This window comes from Dromaius novaehollandiae, chromosome 5 (genome assembly GCF_036370855.1).
Source record: "Dromaius novaehollandiae isolate bDroNov1 chromosome 5, bDroNov1.hap1, whole genome shotgun sequence".
Taxonomy (NCBI): Eukaryota; Metazoa; Chordata; class Aves; order Casuariiformes; family Dromaiidae; genus Dromaius; species Dromaius novaehollandiae.
In genome coordinates this window covers 12381160-12401463 of record NC_088102.1, presented here as the reverse complement: position 1 = coordinate 12401463, position 20304 = coordinate 12381160, and the positions used below count along the sequence as shown (strand labels likewise).

Here is a 20304-nt window from a genome sequence, read left to right as displayed (position 1 = left end):
TCTCTGCTGAGATTACAGCAAAGATCCTAGCTGTCCCAGTGAAGTAGATATCCAACTCTGTGGAACTTGACAGAGATGATTAGATCTATAAAAGCCCTTTCGATGATAGACAAAATGGTAGTTTGGATTAACATTGAAATACTGTGTAATCCAGAGATCCAAAGACTTTTTTTAGTGATTTTCTGAATAATATCTTGTTTCAGTAAGGCTTTCTACACTGCCTCCCATAACATCCTCATAGGCAAACTCAGGAAAGGCAGGCTAGATAATGGACAGTGAGGTGGATTGAGAACTGGCTGAACGGCAGAGCTCAGAGGGTTGTGATCAGCAGCACAAAGTCTAGTGGGAAGCCTGTAGCTGGTGGTGTCCCCCAGGGGTCAATACTGGGTCCAGTATTGTTCAACTCATTCATCAGTGACCTGGGTGAAGGGACAGAGTGCACCCTCAGCAAGTCTGCTGATACAAAACTGGGAGGAGTGCCTGATACAGCAGAGGGCTGGGCTGCCGTTCAGAGGGACCTCGACAGGCTGCAGAGATGGGCACAGAGGAACCTCGTGATGTTCAACAAAGGGAAGTGCAGGGTCCTGCACCTAGGGAGGAAGAACCCCACGCACCAGGACAGGCTGGGGGGGCTGACCTGCTGGAAAGCAGCTCTGCAGGGAAGGATCTGGGAGTCCTGGTGGACAACAAGCTGACCTTGAGCCACCCGTGTGCCCTCGTGGCCAAGAAGGCCAATGGTATCCTGGGTTGCATTAGGCAGAGCATTGCCAGCAGGCTGAGGGAGGTGATCCTCCCCCTCTACCCAGCCCTGGGGAGGCTGCATCTGGAGTACTTTGTCCAGTTCTGGGCTCCCCAATATAAGAGAGACATGGAGCTACTGGAGTGAGTCCAGCGGAGGGCTACTGAGTTGACGAAAGGACTGGAGCAGCTCTCCTATGAGGAGAGGCTGAGAGAGCTGGGTCTGTTCAGCCTGGAGAGGTGAAGACTGAGGGGGGATCTTATCAACATGTATCAGTATCTGAAGGGAGGGTGTAGAGAGGATGGGGCCAGACTCTCTTACGGTGGTGCCCAGAGATCGGATGAGAGGCAATGGGCACAAACTGAAACACAGGAAATTCTGTCTGAACATGAGGGAAAATCTTTTTACTGTGAGAGTGGCTGAGCACTGGAACAGGTTGCCCAGAGAGGTTGTGGAGTCTCCATCCTTGGAGATATTCAAATGCCATCTGGACAAGGTCCTGTGCAACGTGCTCTAGGTGACCCTGCTTGAGCCGGGGGGTTGGACTAGTTGATCTCCCTTCCAACTTCAACCATTCTGCGATTCTGTGATTCTGTGATTCTTACCTTCTTACTTATTTCTTACCTCATATGTGTCTGTATTTTTCTTTTCAAATGCCAAAAAGTTTTGCCTTAAGGATTCTAGGATGTAGCCTAAACCACTGTCAAATTTTTTGAAGTGATCCTTCAGTGTTGTCTGAGGAAAAGGGACAGACAGAGGCAAAGGTGAACATCTGTAGATATCACACAGGCTGCAGACATGGATTATAGTGCATTTGCTCTTTTTGCTTTTGGAAAGGGACTCCTTCACAAGCTGCAGCACCCTGTGCCTTTATTCAAAGAATGGTACTGCCAGTGTTTCTTTAGTCATTTTTCCTCTGCTGATTTCAGCATGTTTGAGTAAACCTACACAATGAGGATGCTCTGGGGAGCTCCCCAAGTGAATGCACAACACCACACACTATTAGCAGCCTGCAATTCTTTGTTATCTAGACATGGAGGCCAGGATATGAAGGTGGGCATCTGGGCTACACATCTAAAATTAGAAAGTGTGAAGGGAAAGCAATTTACTGCAAGAGGGATAAATCCCTGATATACCTTCTCTGAATCCTGATTACCCACCAGAGCCTTGGTCTCTGTGAGTTGTCACTGCCCCTGGGAAGATGCCCAGCCATTGGGCAGAAGCAAGTACCAGCTGGTGTCCAGCCCTTGGGGCCTGGCTCCCCAGGGACAGCACAGGGTGCCCATTTTTAGCACAACAGCAGACAGTGGAGTTGGGATTACAAAAACTGGAAGAGATGAAGCTGTCGAGATGCAGCTTCAGACAAGGTAGAAGGGTATTTAGAGCCTGAAGGTAAAACTATGGTTTTATCCTTTCCAAATCAGGACATGAGAATGAAGTGTACATCTGCCCAACGGTATAAAAATATTCAGTGTTAACATGGTTCTCCCATACCTTGACTTCAGAAGTGATTGTCTGCAGAAGGTGTTCTGTAATCTTCTCTCCCATCCGGTCTAGACATCCTTTTACCTTAACATCCTGATCAGTGCTGGCACTGCAAGTGTACGTTAGCTTATGCCAGGCAGCTCTGAACAAAAAAGGAAAAGGAAATGGAAAGAAAAGATCAGCTCAAACCAGGTTATGCTTTCAGATCAAAACACTTCCCACTGCAACCAACATGACTGCCTAGGTATTTGAAGGGACACATGCTCAGGTGCAAGGCTAGCACAGGGCCTCAGTGACCCACACTTGTACACTTCTCTTTCAGAGAGCTTGCACTAAGGTGCTGCCATAAGGACATGAAAGCTAAAATGCACGTAAATGGCTCTTGTACCGAGCACCAATGAGTTTAGATGAATGAAAATGCTGGTATTTTCATAAATGAGAAAGCATGAAGTGGTCTGCTGCAAGGATCTGGCTATGCAAATGACTCTCCTGATAAATGGAGGCTGGCTGAAGCCTCCTGTGCGCCTTTGACACCCCATAAATACAAGATGAACAGTTTTATTCCACAGAACAGTCTGCAAATCCTAGCTAACACATTCACCAGTGTGAAACGAGGCATTTCACTCTCTGGAAAAGCTCAGTGTGCAATTTCACTCCCAGTATAATTGTAAAGAATTACATAAAAGAGTCTCATAAATTCTCAGTTTAAGGTCCAGCTTTAGCAACATGCACGTACCACAAACAAAATAGCTATGCATGCCCAAAGCAGAGCTCCAGTGTCAAGCAAGCACTGTGCGTATGCTTGATCTGGGCATTTTGCTGACTCCAGAGATCCCCAGATAATCTTACGCAGGAAGAACAGAAGCAGCCTTGTTTTCTCCACGGCTGCAAGCACTCCTGCAGTTAGCTCGCAGGTGCAAACAGCCTCCCCCACCCCTCTGTGCTCGATTGCTTCCTGCCTCCCTAACAACCCCACGGAAAGCCTGGTATGTTCAGTAGGGTGTCATACAGCAAAGCCCTTCAGCCTGAAGCATGCAAGCACATGCATTTCAGCGCTGCATTTATCAGGATTTCCCAATGGGGGAGAATCAGAGCAGGGAAGGAAACCCCATCATGGCACGTGGTAGGGTCGGCCGTGGCATCCCCACTTTACCACGGTGAACGCGGCAGCTCGAGGCCCTGCCTGCAGCAGAGCCGCCACTGCCAGACCTTCCGCTTGCTGGATGAGACGGGTCAGCTCCGAAGGGGCTCGCTGACTGCAGCCGGGCTCCCTCCATCCTTCAAGTTAACTGGGTGGTGTGTGTGGGGCCGTATGATCAGACCCAGCTGGAGGCAAGGCTGACCCCACAGTGGAATTAGAAAAAGATCAGACAGCAGAAAACCCATTTCACTTCATGTGCCACAAGGGTCTCTTTGCTAACCTGAGAATGCAGAAGTTCTCGAGGATTCGTAGGCTGTCCCGGATCCCAGGGTAGCCATCGAGCTGGAGAAAGCATCTTACTTCATTTTCATAGCTAAATTAAAACAGGAAGACATATTCTCAAGCTGGTGTGCTTTGTAATACATCTGACAGCAGTAGCCTGGCAGCAAATGGGAGAAATACTCCGTGATTATTTGCCTTTTTACTGTGCAGAGTTTCACTCCAGGAGAAAGCTTCTAGACTAGGACAAAGATAGTCCCTGTCCTGCCCCACTGGGGAGGAAGGACAGCACAATCACAGGATGGGGACATCCCTCGCATCGCATGGATCAGGAGGCAGGAGGTTCATTTAATCACTGCTGCTGCAGGAACATTTGCTTCCTGGAAGCAACTGAGGCATAAAGCTGCAGAAGACTAAAAGCCTCAGCGTGCATGAATAACCCGTGAAGTCTATCGACAGCTTCAGCCTCACAAATGGCTCCTGGACAATTCTGTTTTATAGGGCTTTCCTTCTCTTTATAATGTGAAGGGCAACAGATCTTAAAATAAATCAGAGAATCATATAAAATAAATAAATGTATACACAATTAATATATTAAAAATATGTATGTAAAAATAATTTTTAGATATATATATATATATATAAAATAAATCAGAGAAGTACAACAGGGCAGAGCTCCTGGCCCTCACGGGAAGCCTGGAAGAAGCACTGCATCCAGGAAGTGCAGATAGGGTAGGAAGAGCCAGCATATTCACTTTTGGGGAAAATAATCTTAAAACCTTCCTGCAGCCCTTATTCAGGGCCTGACACCAACCCTGCTGCACTCAGGCGGGGTCTGTGCAGCTGCTCCTGGCCTGCAGCCCTCCTGCCTGCTGGGCACCGGCCACGTGGCTGCGGCTGCGATGCTTTCTCATTGTTTTTAAGGTTTGAACCTCTCCAGAATAAACATCCCCCAAGGTTTAACCCATCCAGGCAGGTCTGGGTGCACTTTGTCTGCTCAACTTTAGTCCAACAGCAAGTGCTGAGAACATACGGAGCCGCAAAGAGCTGTCCTGCATGAACAGCTGGGTGGGGAACGGCCGTGCAAGGAAACACGGGTAACAGCGGCTCCAGGCAAACACAGAATCACCAAGCGCTTTACCAGGATCTCTTGTTTCTGAGCGCTGCTGACGTGCCAGGGAGGAAACTAGGATCTCTCCTACCTCTCGAGGAAGCTCAGGCACTCGTCCAGGCACACAGCTCCCACTCGCTCCCTCAGGCCCTCACTGATGCGCTGGGCAGCCTCTGTCTTCTCTGTTAACACCTGTGGATTTCAAGACGTGAGAGGAGAACAGGCTGAAGCCATTTTCTCTTTCTACAGTGAAGAGGGATACCTCCCACCCTTCACCCTGCTGCAAATCCCTCTCGCTTCTGAGGCAACCGGGTATGTTTTGGTTTTGAAAGCCCTCGCATACACAAAGGTGTTCAGGAGGAGCCCGGTCTGCACCTTTGCTGCTGCTGCTTCCAGTGCAGGGTGCAGGAGCCATGGAAAAGTCCATCCCTGCAAATGCTCATTGCTAGCAATGTCCAGCGGTGCTGCCCAGACCCCACGAAGATTGGCTGCCTGCGGGAACACCTGCACGTCTGTGTGACGCCCCCCTGCAGATAAATTTGGATGCCGCCACTAAAAATGGGTAGGCAGCTCTCAGCTGTGTGCCCTGCACCTCTGCCAGGGTCTCTATCAGGGATGAGAGAGCAATGATAGAGGATGATAGAGGGATCTGAGCAAGATAGGTGTCTGGTTCCCAGCTCCCACCGCTCCCGTCCAGCACAGCAATGTGTGTGAAATCCTCTGACGCCTGTCTCGCCCCGCTGACCCCTGTTTGGTGCCTGCAGGAGGTGGGTCACATCGGACAGCTAAAAACCCACCCCGTACTGGATAGTCCTGAGCAGGTGGCAACTTAATGCCGTCCATTAGCTGCTCTGTGGACACAAAAGCTTGCAGGGGGAGGGGAGCCAGATGGGTGAAAGGAGCCAGATGGGTGAAAGGAGCCAGACGGACTCCTGCGCTGGGCTCTCCCGGCGCTCCAGGAAGCGTCAGCGAGACAAAGGGTGACTCACATCACGAACGGGGTTTTCTGCCGCTCACGAGAAATATAAAAGCTCACCAAAAGGGACAGGAGAAAACACGCTGCCCCAAGGCGTCAGGAAACCACGGCTGAAGAGTTTCCAGGATGCCTCCTTCGTTTTCTAACTGATCTTTAGGTGTCAGTCCAAGAAAAGCGAGAAGGCAGTACTTTCGTAAGGGTTGCCTATTTGTGCAGCCGAGGCCGGGGGGGTCGCCGCGAGGGGGACAAGCCGAGGGGGCAGTCGCCCCTGCGAGCCCAGGTCCGAGCTGTGCCCCAAGAGCCGCTTTTTTGCCCGCTGAAGGCGCAGCCGCGCAAGGGAGGCTGGCTGCCGCTGACCTGCAAGACGCAGCACCGGCCCCAGCTGGGCACCCGGGGCAGTTTGCCGTCCTACGGGACCGTGGGGCTACTTCCCTCCCTTTTGCCCCAAAACAGGGCTGCCGCTCTGGGTAGCGGCAGTGGAGAGGGGAGGAGAAAGATACAGTCACAGCGGCCCCCCGAGCTGCCCCTGGCCCCAGGCCCGGGCCTGGTAACCCAGCTGGCTTTGCGAGAGTCCTCCCGGCGATGCGGAGCGTGCACGGAGCAGGCTGGTTAAAAATACACCGCGACTTTCCCAAGGGCTCTATGAAATCCCAAGTGTGAACGCAACCTGAATCGGCTAATCTCGAGCTCATCATTTTTTAGGTAGTTTAGTTTCCCTTACATACGCACAAGAGAAAAACCAGGTCTGGTGGCACACAGGTGCAGTTGCTAACTCGCAAGCTTGTAAAGCTTGTAACATGCTGAGCTTAGCCCAAGACGTGCAGAGCTGGGTCCTGCCAACACCTGCGCTTTGTGCGTAATGACAGGACTGCCCCAAAGGACATGAGCTTTTCAGTTCCTCCCCAGTTTACCTGAATGACTGCAGCATTGGCACAAGGGGTTTTCTCAATGTCAAAGGCTTCTTTCAGGGCTTCACCTACCTCCTTCTAAATAGTAAAAATGAAGGAAAAAGAACAGTTGAGATACAATGGCAACGGCAATGGGTTAGCTTTCCCTGACTCTCACTATGCTTTTGGACCAGACAGATTTCCACCTCCATTTTTTGACTGTCTTGTTTAACCCAAAGCCTGGCTATTTTCCAGCTGAACTAGTAACATTGTTCTGTTTTGTTCTCCATGGTTTGTTTGAGTGTAAAAGACTTAGAGCTTGCTTTCACCCCAGAGTCAGCTCGGGTTATCTGCAGTCTGCCCGAGTTAGCTTAACTCAAATGAAGGTGCCCACACAGCACAACAACGCTTAGACCCAGCGCAGTACTGCCAGCTATTCTAGCTGAGGTCCCTCACCCTCCCCAGCTCCAGCAAGCACCCACATAAACCAGCTAGTGTTAACTAAAAGTACTTGCTAACTTGAGCCAGGAACTTGTAAGTGCAAATAGGAGTTGGGTTAGCATTTAGAGCTACTGTGGCAGTGAGATGAGCCCCATGAGGCTGCACGATGGGAAGTTTCCCAAGACTTGGCTGGCTTGTGTTGTTTTGAATGCACTGTAAAAACAAAACTAACACTGCAGACAAAGGGCTCATTGCTTAAAACATGATCTGACCTTTAGAGAGGTTTTAAACTCAAAAGTCTGGCTTAGTTATTTATTCATTTATTTCTCCATCTTTCTCCTGAGAAATGGAAAGTATGTAAAGTCTGATCTTCCATTTTTATCTTTGCTCTTTTCTTGCTGATGACTTAGTAAATTTATGGCTGTCATTTAAGAATTTCATCAAAGGTATATTCAAAATAACTGCTCTGCCATACTCATCGCAAAGTGTTAATCAAACACAAATTAGCAGGTGTAAACAACCCAGGAAAAGTTCCTTTCTTCCAGAGTGCTGTCACCTGACTGCACAGTGGTGTTAACGTGATGTGCTGAGCTAACCCGTATGACCCGGGCTGCACAAACAGGCTTAGCCTGCCCCCATTGCGAGGTAAAATGTGTGGGCTTAAACCAACACGAAGGTCTCGCTCCAGAATGGGACAGAGCTTGTGTTTAGCTAGTAACTGCAGGGCAACAACTCGTTGAGCCAGAGTACTTAGCTGCTTTGGATCAGATGATGTACCCGAATGAGCACGAGCTTGCCCACTCGTAGCCCTTGTGGAGACCCCAGGCCCCAGGCTCCAGAGCTCCAGTCTGGAGAGGACCAGAATTTCCGCTGCAGCAAGCAGGCCCATAAGTAACCTCCAGCTCCCTCCTCGTCCCTCCTTGTCTCACCAAGACGTGGCACCCCACACCGTGAAAGCTTCAGATCTAGGGATGGCCAGTCCGCCGGTGCTGACCGCCCGGTCAGCTGCTGCTTCTCAGGAAGCACAAGCAGCTGAGTTATAACTAATGCCAACTTGGGTCTCTCACATCTGTTCAACTGCTGTTTTAAAATATGCAAGAATTTAACAACGTTCAGGCATCAGTCTCTTTGTCAAATGTTGTCAAAACTGGCTACAATGTTCAACACAGGTGAGGGGGCACAGCTGACAGACGGACAGGCCGGTAGGCAGAATAACTGCACAGCCTTATTCATTTTGGAAGCAGCAGGTCCTCAGTCCAAATTCTCCAAAGCATATGCACTTCTCAGTCCTCCTCATGTCCCGTTGGAAAAATAAAGGGAAGAAGGGAGAAGACACAGACCCAAGTGACCCCTTTGCAGATCACTCTAAACACTCTTCGATTTTTGGTCCAGGCATGCATACCCTGGCCCTGCCATGTGCACTGTTGGACAAACAGCCCTTTACGAGATGGAGCTGCAGGAACAGGGGACAGAAAGTTCGTTTTCCACCTCTCAGTTTTTGAATGAACCCTGACAACATTTTTGAAGGTTTGCCTTGCACTCATGTCAAATTCCCCACCACCATGGTGACTCATCGACAACCCAACAAACTGCACCATAATTTCTTGTTCACCAGCTTTGCAACCCCTCTAACTTCAAAAGGTGCAAAGCCCCCTCGCCTAGTCATTTTAGAGCTGGGAGCATTCAGAGCATTTAAAGCAGCCTGACTGCAGACCTGGCCAAGTTCCCCACAGCAGTGCTGGGAACTCACACTGAACCTCACGTGGTGTTTGAGCTCTCAGCATCCTTTGATGTGGTCACAGCTCTCCTCACTCACTACTGTTGAAAGTACATGCAAATGCTTTTAGTTTGCACAGACAGCTGGCTGGCACTCCCTGTGACAAAGCCAGGTATTCATAGGAAAACCAGAATATTGCCTATTCTCTGTTCAGTCTCTTTTCATTTAGAAAAATTTAGTCATCCAAGTGGCAAAACCAGCACTATATGACTTACAGTCACAATTATATACTGTGATCAGTCAAAGATAAATCATGGAATATTTGCTCAATACACGTCATATCCCTGTATATATGGAATAATGAAGGGCTAGAGTGTGCTGGAAAAAAAGAAATAAAGGGATAAAGAAGGTTTTATAAGTTATGCCAGTGAGCTGGGTGAAGAGACATTCATAATTTTTCCATGTGGAGTCAGCTCAGGTCCATTTAATCTTGCTAGACTGAACTTGGGGCCAGTCCTACCAGGCATGAACCAAGCTGGGACACTGCTGTATCAGCCTCCCCAACAACCCACACCCCACTCGCTGACTCACAACGTGGCCCTACATAGAGCTGCAATGCTTCCAGAGCCAAGCTGGCCTGAAAAAATACAGCCAACTTGGGGCAGCACTGCACAAGTCCACTGCCAGACCTGGGCGAGCCTGCTCCATGCAAAGGACCCATGAGTAAAGGAAAGTTTCCTCCAGTCAATATGTCAGAGCAAAAAAAGGGTTAAATTGACTATCACTGTTATTCAGCATCTTTGCGGGTTTGTCAATGACTCAGTGACATGCTCTAAGTTAACCTCACTAGCACTGCCCTGAATATAGTCATTTCCTTCACTGAAATACGTTCTAAAAACAGACCTTAGGAACATGTGGTCTTCAGGGTACTGATTTGAAATAGCTCATGAAGATGCTTAATGGCAAACACTGAAATCAGTAAGTTTTAAGCACATTGTCACCAGCTGGTGCCTGTACTCTCGTGTTTGTGAGCACCTACAAGTTCTCCTGCAGGGAACAGGCCTGAGGAGAATCACTGCAACTCAGAGCACTTTCCCGGGGGCGATTCAGCAGTTTGCCGGGGAATTTCCCCTCCTCTGCTCCCAGGGCCGGGTTGAAATGGAAACTGAGAGAGAAGATGAGTGTGGTAATTCCTGCTGCTGCAGTTTGGCTTTAGCTGAATCGAGGAGGCCCTGCTGAGTTTTCCAAACAGTGTGGTTTCCTTTGGTGTTCCCCGTTGCTATAAGGCATCTCCCCTGCTTCGTTTGTATTCCGCGCACCTAGACAGCATGCTTCAAAGGAGGAGCTTTGCTGGGAAAAGAAAGAGATCCCGCAGCCTGGGAGCTGAAGTCATCCGTAGGACTGCAAAGCAGGACACCCTGCTCTGGCCTTGCAGAAGAGCTGTGCTGGGTGTACATTGGCTACCTGCTTTCTTGCACTGGGCTCTGGGAGTCATCTTTGTGATAACCTCACCTGTGTCTGTTCAGCAGGCTGGAGAAGGCTGTGAGAGAGTCCACAGATAGGCAAATCCAGCAGCCCCAATACCCTGCATAGCTAATGCAAAGGTGCTATAAAAACTGGTTCACACTGTAAGTTCATTAACAGCCAGAGATGATGAACAGCATCTGGAAATGGCCCTCAGCTAAGGGAGTGGGTTTCACCCATAGCCTCCCTTTACTCCAGATATATTGGTTTCTGAACAGATTTCAGCACTATGAAGATGCAGCAACAGGATGAAGAGAGACCATGCAAATCTCCCAACACCCCTTTGCTAAGGAGCATCCATTTGGCAGGAGACAGCCATGGATCTTCACACCAGGGCTCCTCAGTGAAATTGCTGACAGCTTGGTGTGAAGCAGGGGCCACAAGCTGCCTGCAAACCACCACTGCCTGGTCACTAGCACATGCGAGACCCTGGGCTGCACAGCCAAGGTAGAGCCTTCAGGGCCCTCAGTGGAGCTGGAGGCAGCCAGCAAGGGAGCAGCTAGCCTAAAAAGAGCATTCCTAATTTTTAAACTTTGGGGATAAAACAGGAAGGTTGAGGTAAAACTCACGAGTTCTTACCTGGGTGACTGCAAGTAACTTTTCCTCTGTCTTCAAAATAATCCACCTGAGGCACTGTGCGTCAAGGGAAAGGTGGTGGCATGAGGTCTGGCTGGGTCCCAGCAATGTCCCATTGCCACTGCGTACAGAAAGAAAGAGCTCACTCAGAGGGGTGATTCATGGGCCTTCTCCCACCTCCGCACCGGTACCTCTGCTCTGTGCCCCTGGCTCATGCTACGCAAACAGGGTGAACAGCAAACACCCAGCAGTGCTGGCCATGCTGGAGTAGCCCCAGGAACACTGATGATCTTTATCCAGCCCTTTTGTCTGTTATTCTTTTTTGCAGTTTTTCTTTTCCTTCTTCCTGTATTTGCTGCCCTAATTATGCCTTCTGCTCTCCCATTCCCCCTCCCCTTCCCTCCTTCCTGCCACCAAATTCCTTCTTAGGCTTGGGTGCAGTTACCCAAACCCACCTCCCTCCATGCACACTTCTACAAGTCTCAAATATTATCTCTGCATGGAAAGCGGATTATAATAAAAAGCACCTATGTACTGGGAAAAACGCATCTGCACATGAGCTTTTCCTAAGGTCGTAACTGTATTCAGAGAGAAAAATCAGATAGTTAGACTTTTTTCCCTAAAGTCAATCTGGCATCTCTCCTCTTCTCATTTCCACTTTCTTCACAGTCTTTTCCCTCTAATCACAATCACTGGTCTGCTCTTGCCTTTTTTTTTTTTTCCCCTAAACAAATTTAGCACTGGCGTAACTTTTTTCTATCTAAAACATAATTTTTTCCTATCTCTGTGCTTTTCTTTATATATTTAAATGATTATTCACTTCCAATTTCATCTAAGTTTTTGCTATTTCATCAATCCATTACTCATGTCTAAAAACAAAGCTTTGCTGTTTTAAAGCTATAAAAGTATCAGTAGAACAGTACTGTCCACATTTTTCCTGAATATCTGAGGATGACATGCACCAAAGGGTACCCATCACCCTGCCTTCCTGGGGATGAGGGGAAAGAGTCCATCTGATGAACTGTTTATGAGCTGATCAAGTGTTTATGGGCATAATTAATTCAAGGAAGAGAAGCTCTAGGCAAGCATGGAAGCAATCGAATAACCCAAAACGACTGAAAACCATCAGGACAGAAACGGATTAGAGCTCTCAAGTAGCAAAGTAACCATGGATACAGAGAATCAAACACCTCACCTCATACTGTGATACAAAAAAGAAATCACAAGAAAGCAAGGCAGGTTCAGGCTTTGATAACCCCTACTGGCATTCTCAGCGAAAGGCTTTGAGTTCATATGGGGCCAAGAGGTCCCAGATGTGCTGGTCTTCTGAACATGGGGTAAACCACAACTGTTTTCTCAAGCTTGAGCAGGAATTTAGTGATTGGCTGTATTTTCTCCTGGTCTGAACACTCATGCAGGAAATACGGAAACTACAAGCCAGATAAGATGGCAAGAAATCCCAGAAGAAAACAGAGGTCCAGATAGTGTTATGCTGATATAAAGGCAAGAGAAAATTATTCTAGAGTAAAGTGCTTGCTAAAAAGAGGCTCAAAATTATGAGCAAATGAACTCCCACCAGCTTGTTCAGGGAAGCAGGATTCTGTGTGTGTCCAACAGGAGTCCATCACGGAAATATCTGCATACCTCAGTTAAGCCCCTAAATAATAAAAGGCTTTAGAAAAGGCAATAATGCAAAGGAAAAAGGTCCAGGTTCTTTCAGAAGATAAAATAGGCAATGGGCAAGTCTAAACCTAGCAATAGCTGTTTGTTTTTATGTTCTGCTGCATTAACAGGAAACAGGGATTATGCTCAGAGGTGGGGGAAAGGGACAATGATAAGCATAGGAAAAGGAAACCCTTCGAACATACCTTTTGTACATTTTAAGGCACCATTCATAAACTAAAAGGCATTGGTTGAAGCTAACATGGTTATTGTCAGTAAGGGTGGAAAGATGAGAAGACAAGCAGGCATGAGAGCACCGGGTGTACGTGACAAGCAGGCCTGCTTCCTCGAAGAGACCAGTTTTGCACTCCAGGCTGGGCAGAAACATCAGTTCCAGTTGACTCAGATGCTGTTTTAATGCAGTCTCATCTGTGTTACTAGTGGAACCGAAGGGGGGAATCTGGGCTGTCATGTACTTTATTAGCTTTTCCTCCAGGTCTTTCTTCCAGAATCTTGGACTCCAGGTGGAAAGAGGCTCCATCGCTTGGCCGCTACCAAACCACTCCTCTTCTTTCTGCTTCTCCCACTTCAGCGATTCGCCCACTGACTGCAACGGCTCCAGTAACATCCTGTCGCTTCCACTGAACGCTTTTCCCACAATGGACCACATCTGTTCAGCCAGTAGTGTATAAAGTGTTTCAGACTTTCCCACACCATCACTTCCAGAATGCTCCAGATTATAAATATGTTTACAAGCTTGAAAAAATTTCCCTTGCTCAATGAATCCACAGATGGTTTCCTCTGCAACAGAGAGAGTAACAACACAGCTTGATGTTTGTTCACTCCTCTATAGGGCCATCACTTTAACAGCTGAGTATTGATGGGTGTAGTTTACCTGTACCTCAAGCCCCCTCGGGATCTTTTCAAGATCACCTCACTCACTGAAGGCCTACCACTACCACCTCTCACTTTTCTCAGGTCAAATCCTTTTTTCTCCTTTCTACTTTCTTCCTATCTCCTCCAGACTAAGCCTGCAGACCAGACTTCTGCAGTTTTCTGTGATCATCCCAGTAGACCTGCTCTTGTGGGCAATACAGGTTTATTAATGCCAATCTTTCATTGAGAACCATTTGTCCAGAGCAAAAGCTTTACAGAGAGGACATCTTGTGAAAGAGCAAACAGCGAAAGTCAAGCCTGGTAGGAATTCTCCATCTTTTGTACAGAAACCCCAGTACAAAAAAAGCATTGCAAACGCCCTTGTGTGCTCCCACTCCTGCTGCCAGTCCCCATCGCCCCGTGGAGCGTGCTGCCTGCCAGGGAGCTCTCACACTAATTCAGGGCTGCCGCTTTGCACAGCCCAAAGGCTGCTCTTCCTTGGGGCTCTTATGCTAGGCCAAATGACCGCACCTGCTATTTCATCCAAAGGTGGAAATCACAAGGTGGGCTATCCACACTGTGTCAGCTATGGAAACTCACGTTACGCCCCATGACTCCCATTTCTGTGGATATTTTCTGACCAAGCCACTGCTCTAGTCACCAGACACCCTGTTGCGACAGTTATGAAATCTTCAAAGTTGAGAAGTTGAAAGATTTTTACTGCTGCTTCCAAAGTTTCTTATCTGTCTCACTCAGCACACCGCTAAGAGGTAAATATACTCTTACAACAGCTGCACAAAGCAATGTGCTTTTTTCTGTGCATTTTACAGATGAGGAAACTGAATAACAAAGGGTGAACATGATTTGCACAAAGGTATCTGGAGCAGAGCCCAGAAGAGAAATTAAACCTGATGAGAACCCTGAGAAAGTTAAGCTGGGACATAAGAAATGAGACTCTGGAATCAATTTAATATACAGCTTTGGGGAGTGATGTAGAATCAAGAATGAATGTTTATTATCTTTCATAAACATCACATGTATCCTAATTTTCCCATGTGAAAATATCTCAGCTGTGCAGTTAGAATTAAATCAAGCAAGACCGGAGAGAGGAACCTGACACAAAAAGGAGGGGGGCTGATGCAAGGATCTTCAGCAAAGCAATGGGCAAGCTGCTCAACGGCAGCTCTAGCAAGCTGCGCTCTTCCTCAGTCAACACACGCCACATATAGGAAACGGTAGTTGGTGTAACTAACCTGTGCACAACCTACCTCCCCTCCACATTCATAGAAGCACAGTCACAGCCTACACAGTGTAGGTCACATGTGCACCATCTTTTTTTACAAGATGCATGAGGAGTCTTTGCAGCGATAAAAATAAGAACATCACAGGAAAATACTTCGGAGGCAAAGAAAAAGCAAAATTCAGATGTTTCAGGGGAATGAGTGTACAGTTCAGAAAGGACATCACATTAGGTGAAAAATAGTGAGGAGGAAAGCTTAAAGCATCTATTCCAGGAGCAAATGAAAACAAGAGTCTCCAGGACTGGAAGAGGCAGAGAAGGTCCAGGACTGGTCACAGAGAGGAATGGAGAGATATCACTTTCCGTAGCATATTTACCTGCAGACTTCTTTCCTTCTACTTCCTTCCTACCCGTTGCAAGCTTCAGCAAACTCCCTGCCAAATTCTCATTTTCAGGCTTCTTTTCAGTTGCTCGTTTCCCACTAGCCATAGTCTTTAGCAATTTTCTTGTCACATTTTTCAGTTTTCCTCTCTTCTTTGCTTCCTGCTTGTTTCTCTCCTCCTGGGCAGTCTTGGGAAGCATCCTTGCATTTTCACCAGCCGTTTTCTCCCCCTTGCTGCTGCCTCCCCTGAAGAGTCCCCAGGAACACTTCATCTTCCTCATCATCCAAGCAGATCCACGCGTTTCCTGTCCGACTGGGAATATTAATAGAAAAATGTTAGAAACATGTTTACGCGAGGTGATGCTTCAGGTGCAAGTTTAGCAGCTATTTCCCAGAGAAGTCATTTATGCCCAGATCTTCTTTCAGTGCTACTACAAGCTCCTACTAAGAAATCTTCTAATAAATCTAACTTGTTTCCTGCCCATGTTGAGGGAGGAAATGTTTATAGGCTGCCAACCCTGTTATGTAATCTCTCTCTTTTAGGAAAACAATGTCAAAAACCTCATACACGATCTAATCACAAGAAGCTGGGGGAAAGCCCGTGGAATTTTCAGCATGTTCTAAATGACTAAATCATCCTCAAGGGCTGCCAGTTACCTCAGTGACAATCCTATCAGTATAAGAGAGTTTATTATTAATAGCTTCTGTGAAACACACCTCACGCTTCCACACAGGCCACCTGCCCTGGCTGCACCTGAGTTCTGCAGGGAGGAAAGTCCTCCTCGTTTTGGAGCCAAATTTTCCTCCACCTCTCAGAAGAGCTAATGCTAGCCAACAGGGAAGTAAAACGTCGGAGGATGGATGGGTGTTGGTTCATGGTTTAGCAGCACCATTCAGAGGAAATGAGAGTGATCTCAAGCTTCTGGATTTAACTATTTTTCAACTGGTTTATATATAATTATAAATTATTTATACATCTATAGAAAATAAATATCATAAAATTACAGCAATCCATCATAAATGTGTATATGTGTGTGTGTGATTATGCATGCACTTATGTATATACCTGTATTCAGAAGCCAAACTCCACTGTGCAGACAAAGGAGACTTATGCCTACTCAGTACAAGGATCATTTTTTTTGAGCCCTGAGCTATTAAGGGTTCTGATCCATAATCCTCAGAACAAGTTCATAAACAGAAAACGTTATTTAACTTCAGGAGCTTGTGTTTAAAACAGATTTTCAGAAGTCTGCACTGCTCTAAGAAAGACAATACACTCTGAGATAGGCTGAAATGCTATCCTTACCATGCTCTGTTTTGCTAGATAGTTGAAACCTGGTTTTATTTTTCCAGCCCATTAATAAAAAACTGGAATCAAGGACTTGAGGATCTTCATCAGCTGAGGACAGGGTCTTGTACTAGCCATTACAAGCCATATTTATTCAAAATTGTGTACAATTCAAGAACGAATTTTTGGGGGTATGAATTAAGGGTTAATTATTCCACCCAGCATCTGGATTAAGGATATGTAAAGTCATCTTTCTGGGTTTAATGCCTGCAACTTTCTTCCAAGATTTTCTACATTTTCATGACAGTAATATTCCACTAGTTCACCACTTGGAAACAAAGTAAATATTGTGGTGTTCTTTGCTGATATTCTTCTAGCTGACTCTCAGGCTTCATACTCTCTGACTCTTTTACTCAGTGTTTAATTCCGAAAGCATGTTATCACACAGCAGTCTGATACATTAGTAACAAGAGGAAGAATGAGGAAACAAATACAGTTCATTTATTATGGTTCATTTGGAAAGAGAAATACAAATTTCGGCAGTGGTCACAGATTTGAATTGTTACCGATAGGATATACTGAGATTGCAAAATATGGTGTTATCCCAAATTGTGAAAAAAGTCAGAAACTCACAGTTTTTATGTACATTCCATTTTGATCTTACTTTTTATTTGCATAAAGTTAAAATGTTTCCTTTGGAATATGATAGCTCTAACATATATTATACACCACAAAGCCAGAGCATTAGAACTGAAGAGAAGCATTCCAAGCATACTGAAACAGTTCAATAATATTTTCCCATGAAAATCCTAACACAATGTGTTTATGTTTCATTTCATCAGTATTTTCCAACCAGACCAGCTCTAACAAAAATAATGTCCAGAATTTCCCTGGACTTCTTTGCAGCAGGAAATGGGATGTCAAAGTGCCAATCCTGCAGGCAAGAGTCTTTGCAGTATACAAATTTTGAATCAAGCCCTAAACTGGGGCAAAGTGATATATGGGAATTGCTGTGTTTTCCCAGAAAGCTTCTCTGAGGGGAAGGAAATATGGGCCTCTGGAAAGTGGGCAGTGACTGGGCAGAGATGGATAGACTTCCTGAGGCTAGGACCATCTCATACTCCCCAGTCGCCTCGATCCACTCAACCAAAACCACTGCAGAGACCCCCCAAGATCAGAGTACCATTCGGATATACCCCATCTGAGCAGGGCAGCACCAACCACCCAGACAGCTCACCTGCTCTGCCTTCACGTGGTTCATGAACCAGCAGCAATATGTGTCTATAGGCAAAGTACACAGTTGCCACAGGGAGTAGACAGCTACGGACATCCTGCAAAGGGACGGTAATTTGGGGGTGGCCTCTCTGACTGTGGGGCTGAGCCCCAAACAGCAGCATGAGGTGATGACTTCCCCCTGTCCTCTTAGGAGCAGCCACCCATCTTTACCCACTCAGGATATCTCTGCCCACAAATCTCTATTTCTGAGGGCAAGGGTTGAAGCATGGTGTGACTGTCCACCCTGCCAGAACAGGGGACACTGCAAAGGAGCTGCCAGGATGCCCACCAGCAGCTTGCTTTCCTGGGTCTGTGTGCCTTAGCAGCACATGTGGGGTGCTCCTTTGTCTCTAATGCTATTTTACAGATCAAGCTGAAGTTCTGAAGCTAAAAGACAGGGATTTTAATCCCCCCTCTTGGAACATCCTAGGGCTATCCTATAGTGCTTCCATGAATGCTTTTCTGCCCAGACAAGCAAAGCCCCTAGAGAGGCTGTGTCTTTACAATGGAAGAGCTGAAAAGTGCCAAGATCAATCTACAATAAAGGTCTTTCACCAGGTGTTAATATAATGCAAAGGAATTGTTTGCCATCTAAAACTATCGCTTCAGACAGGGCAATCAGGGCACTGCTGCATTTCACTGCCCCCTTCCATGGGCACCCAAGCTATCCACCTGAGAGGGTCCCTTCAAAGCAGACAGAAAGGTAGCAGGAAGCCAGATGAACATGGCACTGTAACAAGTACAGTCTTCTTTCTGAACAGTCTCCTTTGTCAGGTGTACCAAATGACCTTCTTCTTCCTCAAAAGCTACTTCTTGGAAGCCCGCTCTCCCAACAATGATTGCACGCTACAGCTCCTTGTTCCTGGCATTTCAATGCCTCTATTACTCTGCAGTATGACGTTCTCTACAGGGGTAATTCTCCTTTCTGCCCTGACCTTGCTGTGCTCACTGTGAAAGAGAAGGACATTGTCTTCTTGGGAACATCCCCAGTGTTCAGGAGTTTCACCCATTGCCTGGAGCTACTGGAAAAGCCCATAGCCTCCCCATGTCATGGAGACTCTGTATTTCCTTCTTGGAAAAACTGTAACTCCTTTGTCTTTAGGAGCTTTCTCTAAACAGAACATCTCAGATAAATTTTTACACTGCTTCTCTGTTGACTTAACTTCTTATCTTGCTGCTTCCCATTTTCTTTGCCCATATACATAAAATCTCTTCACAACAAGTGGATTGTGTGCCTCACTTGAACAATAGGCATTTGGTTGGGATGCTAATCAGATGAAGTCAGACTATTAGCACTTCTCTTCAAATGAAATGACTCTGCAAGAGTCCAGTTACACTAATATTCCAATTCTAGCAATGTAATGATGCCGCTTCTTGCTTGGCAGAGACTCCATGTGAATACAGTGAAGCATATACAATGGAAACTCTGTGCTCAGCAGCATCTGTTATATGAAATACACTTGAGTGCTAACAGAGAGCTGGATCCGCAGTATGTGGAGAGAGAGATCTGACTCTTTTTTTTCACCTCCCTCTTTGCTTCCAGAACATGCTGGTATCTCTCCACCATTCTGAACCAAAGGCATGATGGCTGGCAGAAAAGAATATTAATTGCGATGCTAAAACATGTAGAGTATAGCACTGAAAATATGGTGGTTCCCTAGGATATGAATTCATGTAAAAGCATTTCTGGAAACTATGCTCTAGTCTGACAATGTGTTCCTCCACCCACACAGAGCATCTTTGATTTCATCAGCAGTCAAAGAACAGCCAGCTTGTATTATAAGCAAGGTATGCTTAAAAAAACCCTGTACATCGTAGCTGGCATTGCCATGATGGATGCATGCAAGAGATGATTTTGTTAACTGTGCAGAATTAGCTGTTTATCATTCTGTAGAAAGCATATATTTATACTTATTTCATGAGGATATCCTCTTCCTAAAGAAATGAGATTATGTAGTCACAGGGTGCATGCATCTCTGTGCTCATCTGATGTCCTGCCCTAAAGCATTTGAAAGAGTAGATCAATTTTAAATCAAATTGACAGAAGGTAGCTGGCACAAACTACTACATCTCTAAATGCTTCATGAAAATACATGGCTTAGGAGACAAGAGAGAACCTTAATGCTCCTGCTGAGGAATAAAACACAGCATGGACTCAGCCTTTATTAGACATCAGAGACTCCACCCAGCAGCTCGAGTTTAAGTACACAGACATGGTTTCCCTGGCTCTGTTACTCACCAAATTCCCTGTTTGCTCTCCAGCCAACCTATATATGTGCTACAGTAAATAAAGCAATGCAAATATTAGTACAAGCAACCTTCTTCATAGCAACAGCTGAAATGAAGTTGCTTCTCTGCAGCCCTGCCTCCCCTCCGGGCTCTGCCCGCTCTGCTCCCTCACATTGCTGTCACCCCAAACAGGCGAAAAAGAGCTGCTGCAAATGCGGGGCCACGGTCGCTGCCCGGCTGGCACGGGGCAGCACTCGCTGGCTGCATGGCCACGGTCGGACCGAGAGGGAAACGCGACCTTTCATCCTTTCTCTCACTGAGGGCACTAACTGGAGTGTTTCTTCCCTGCTCAGCCACTGATTTTTCATCACGTTTTTCAGAAGTTAATCCGAGACTTCTCCCCTGCTCCAGATTTGTCTGAAACTAGATGAATTTGAGTTATTAGGAGGGGAGAGATAAATGCACTGACAGGCAAA

At 46.6% G+C, this 20304-nt stretch overlaps 1 protein-coding gene across 1 annotated transcript in view; it reads right to left on the bottom strand.

Moving 5' to 3' along the window:
- LOC112989899 (uncharacterized) overlaps positions 1–20304 on the bottom strand; it is a 46272-nt gene that overhangs the window by 8873 nt on the left and 17095 nt on the right. Inside the window, exons 2-9 of the mRNA XM_026111296.2 lie at positions 15032–15349; positions 12745–13339; positions 10880–10997; positions 6643–6717; positions 4847–4947; positions 3646–3738; positions 2234–2366; positions 1364–1474 (exon numbers count right to left, since the gene is read on the bottom strand). Of these exons, the coding sequence (XP_025967081.2) occupies positions 1364–1474; positions 2234–2366; positions 3646–3738; positions 4847–4947; positions 6643–6717; positions 10880–10997; positions 12745–13339; positions 15032–15320 (1515 nt within the window). The 5' untranslated portion in view covers positions 15321–15349. The remainder of the gene's footprint in view (positions 1–1363; positions 1475–2233; positions 2367–3645; positions 3739–4846; positions 4948–6642; positions 6718–10879; positions 10998–12744; positions 13340–15031; positions 15350–20304) is intronic.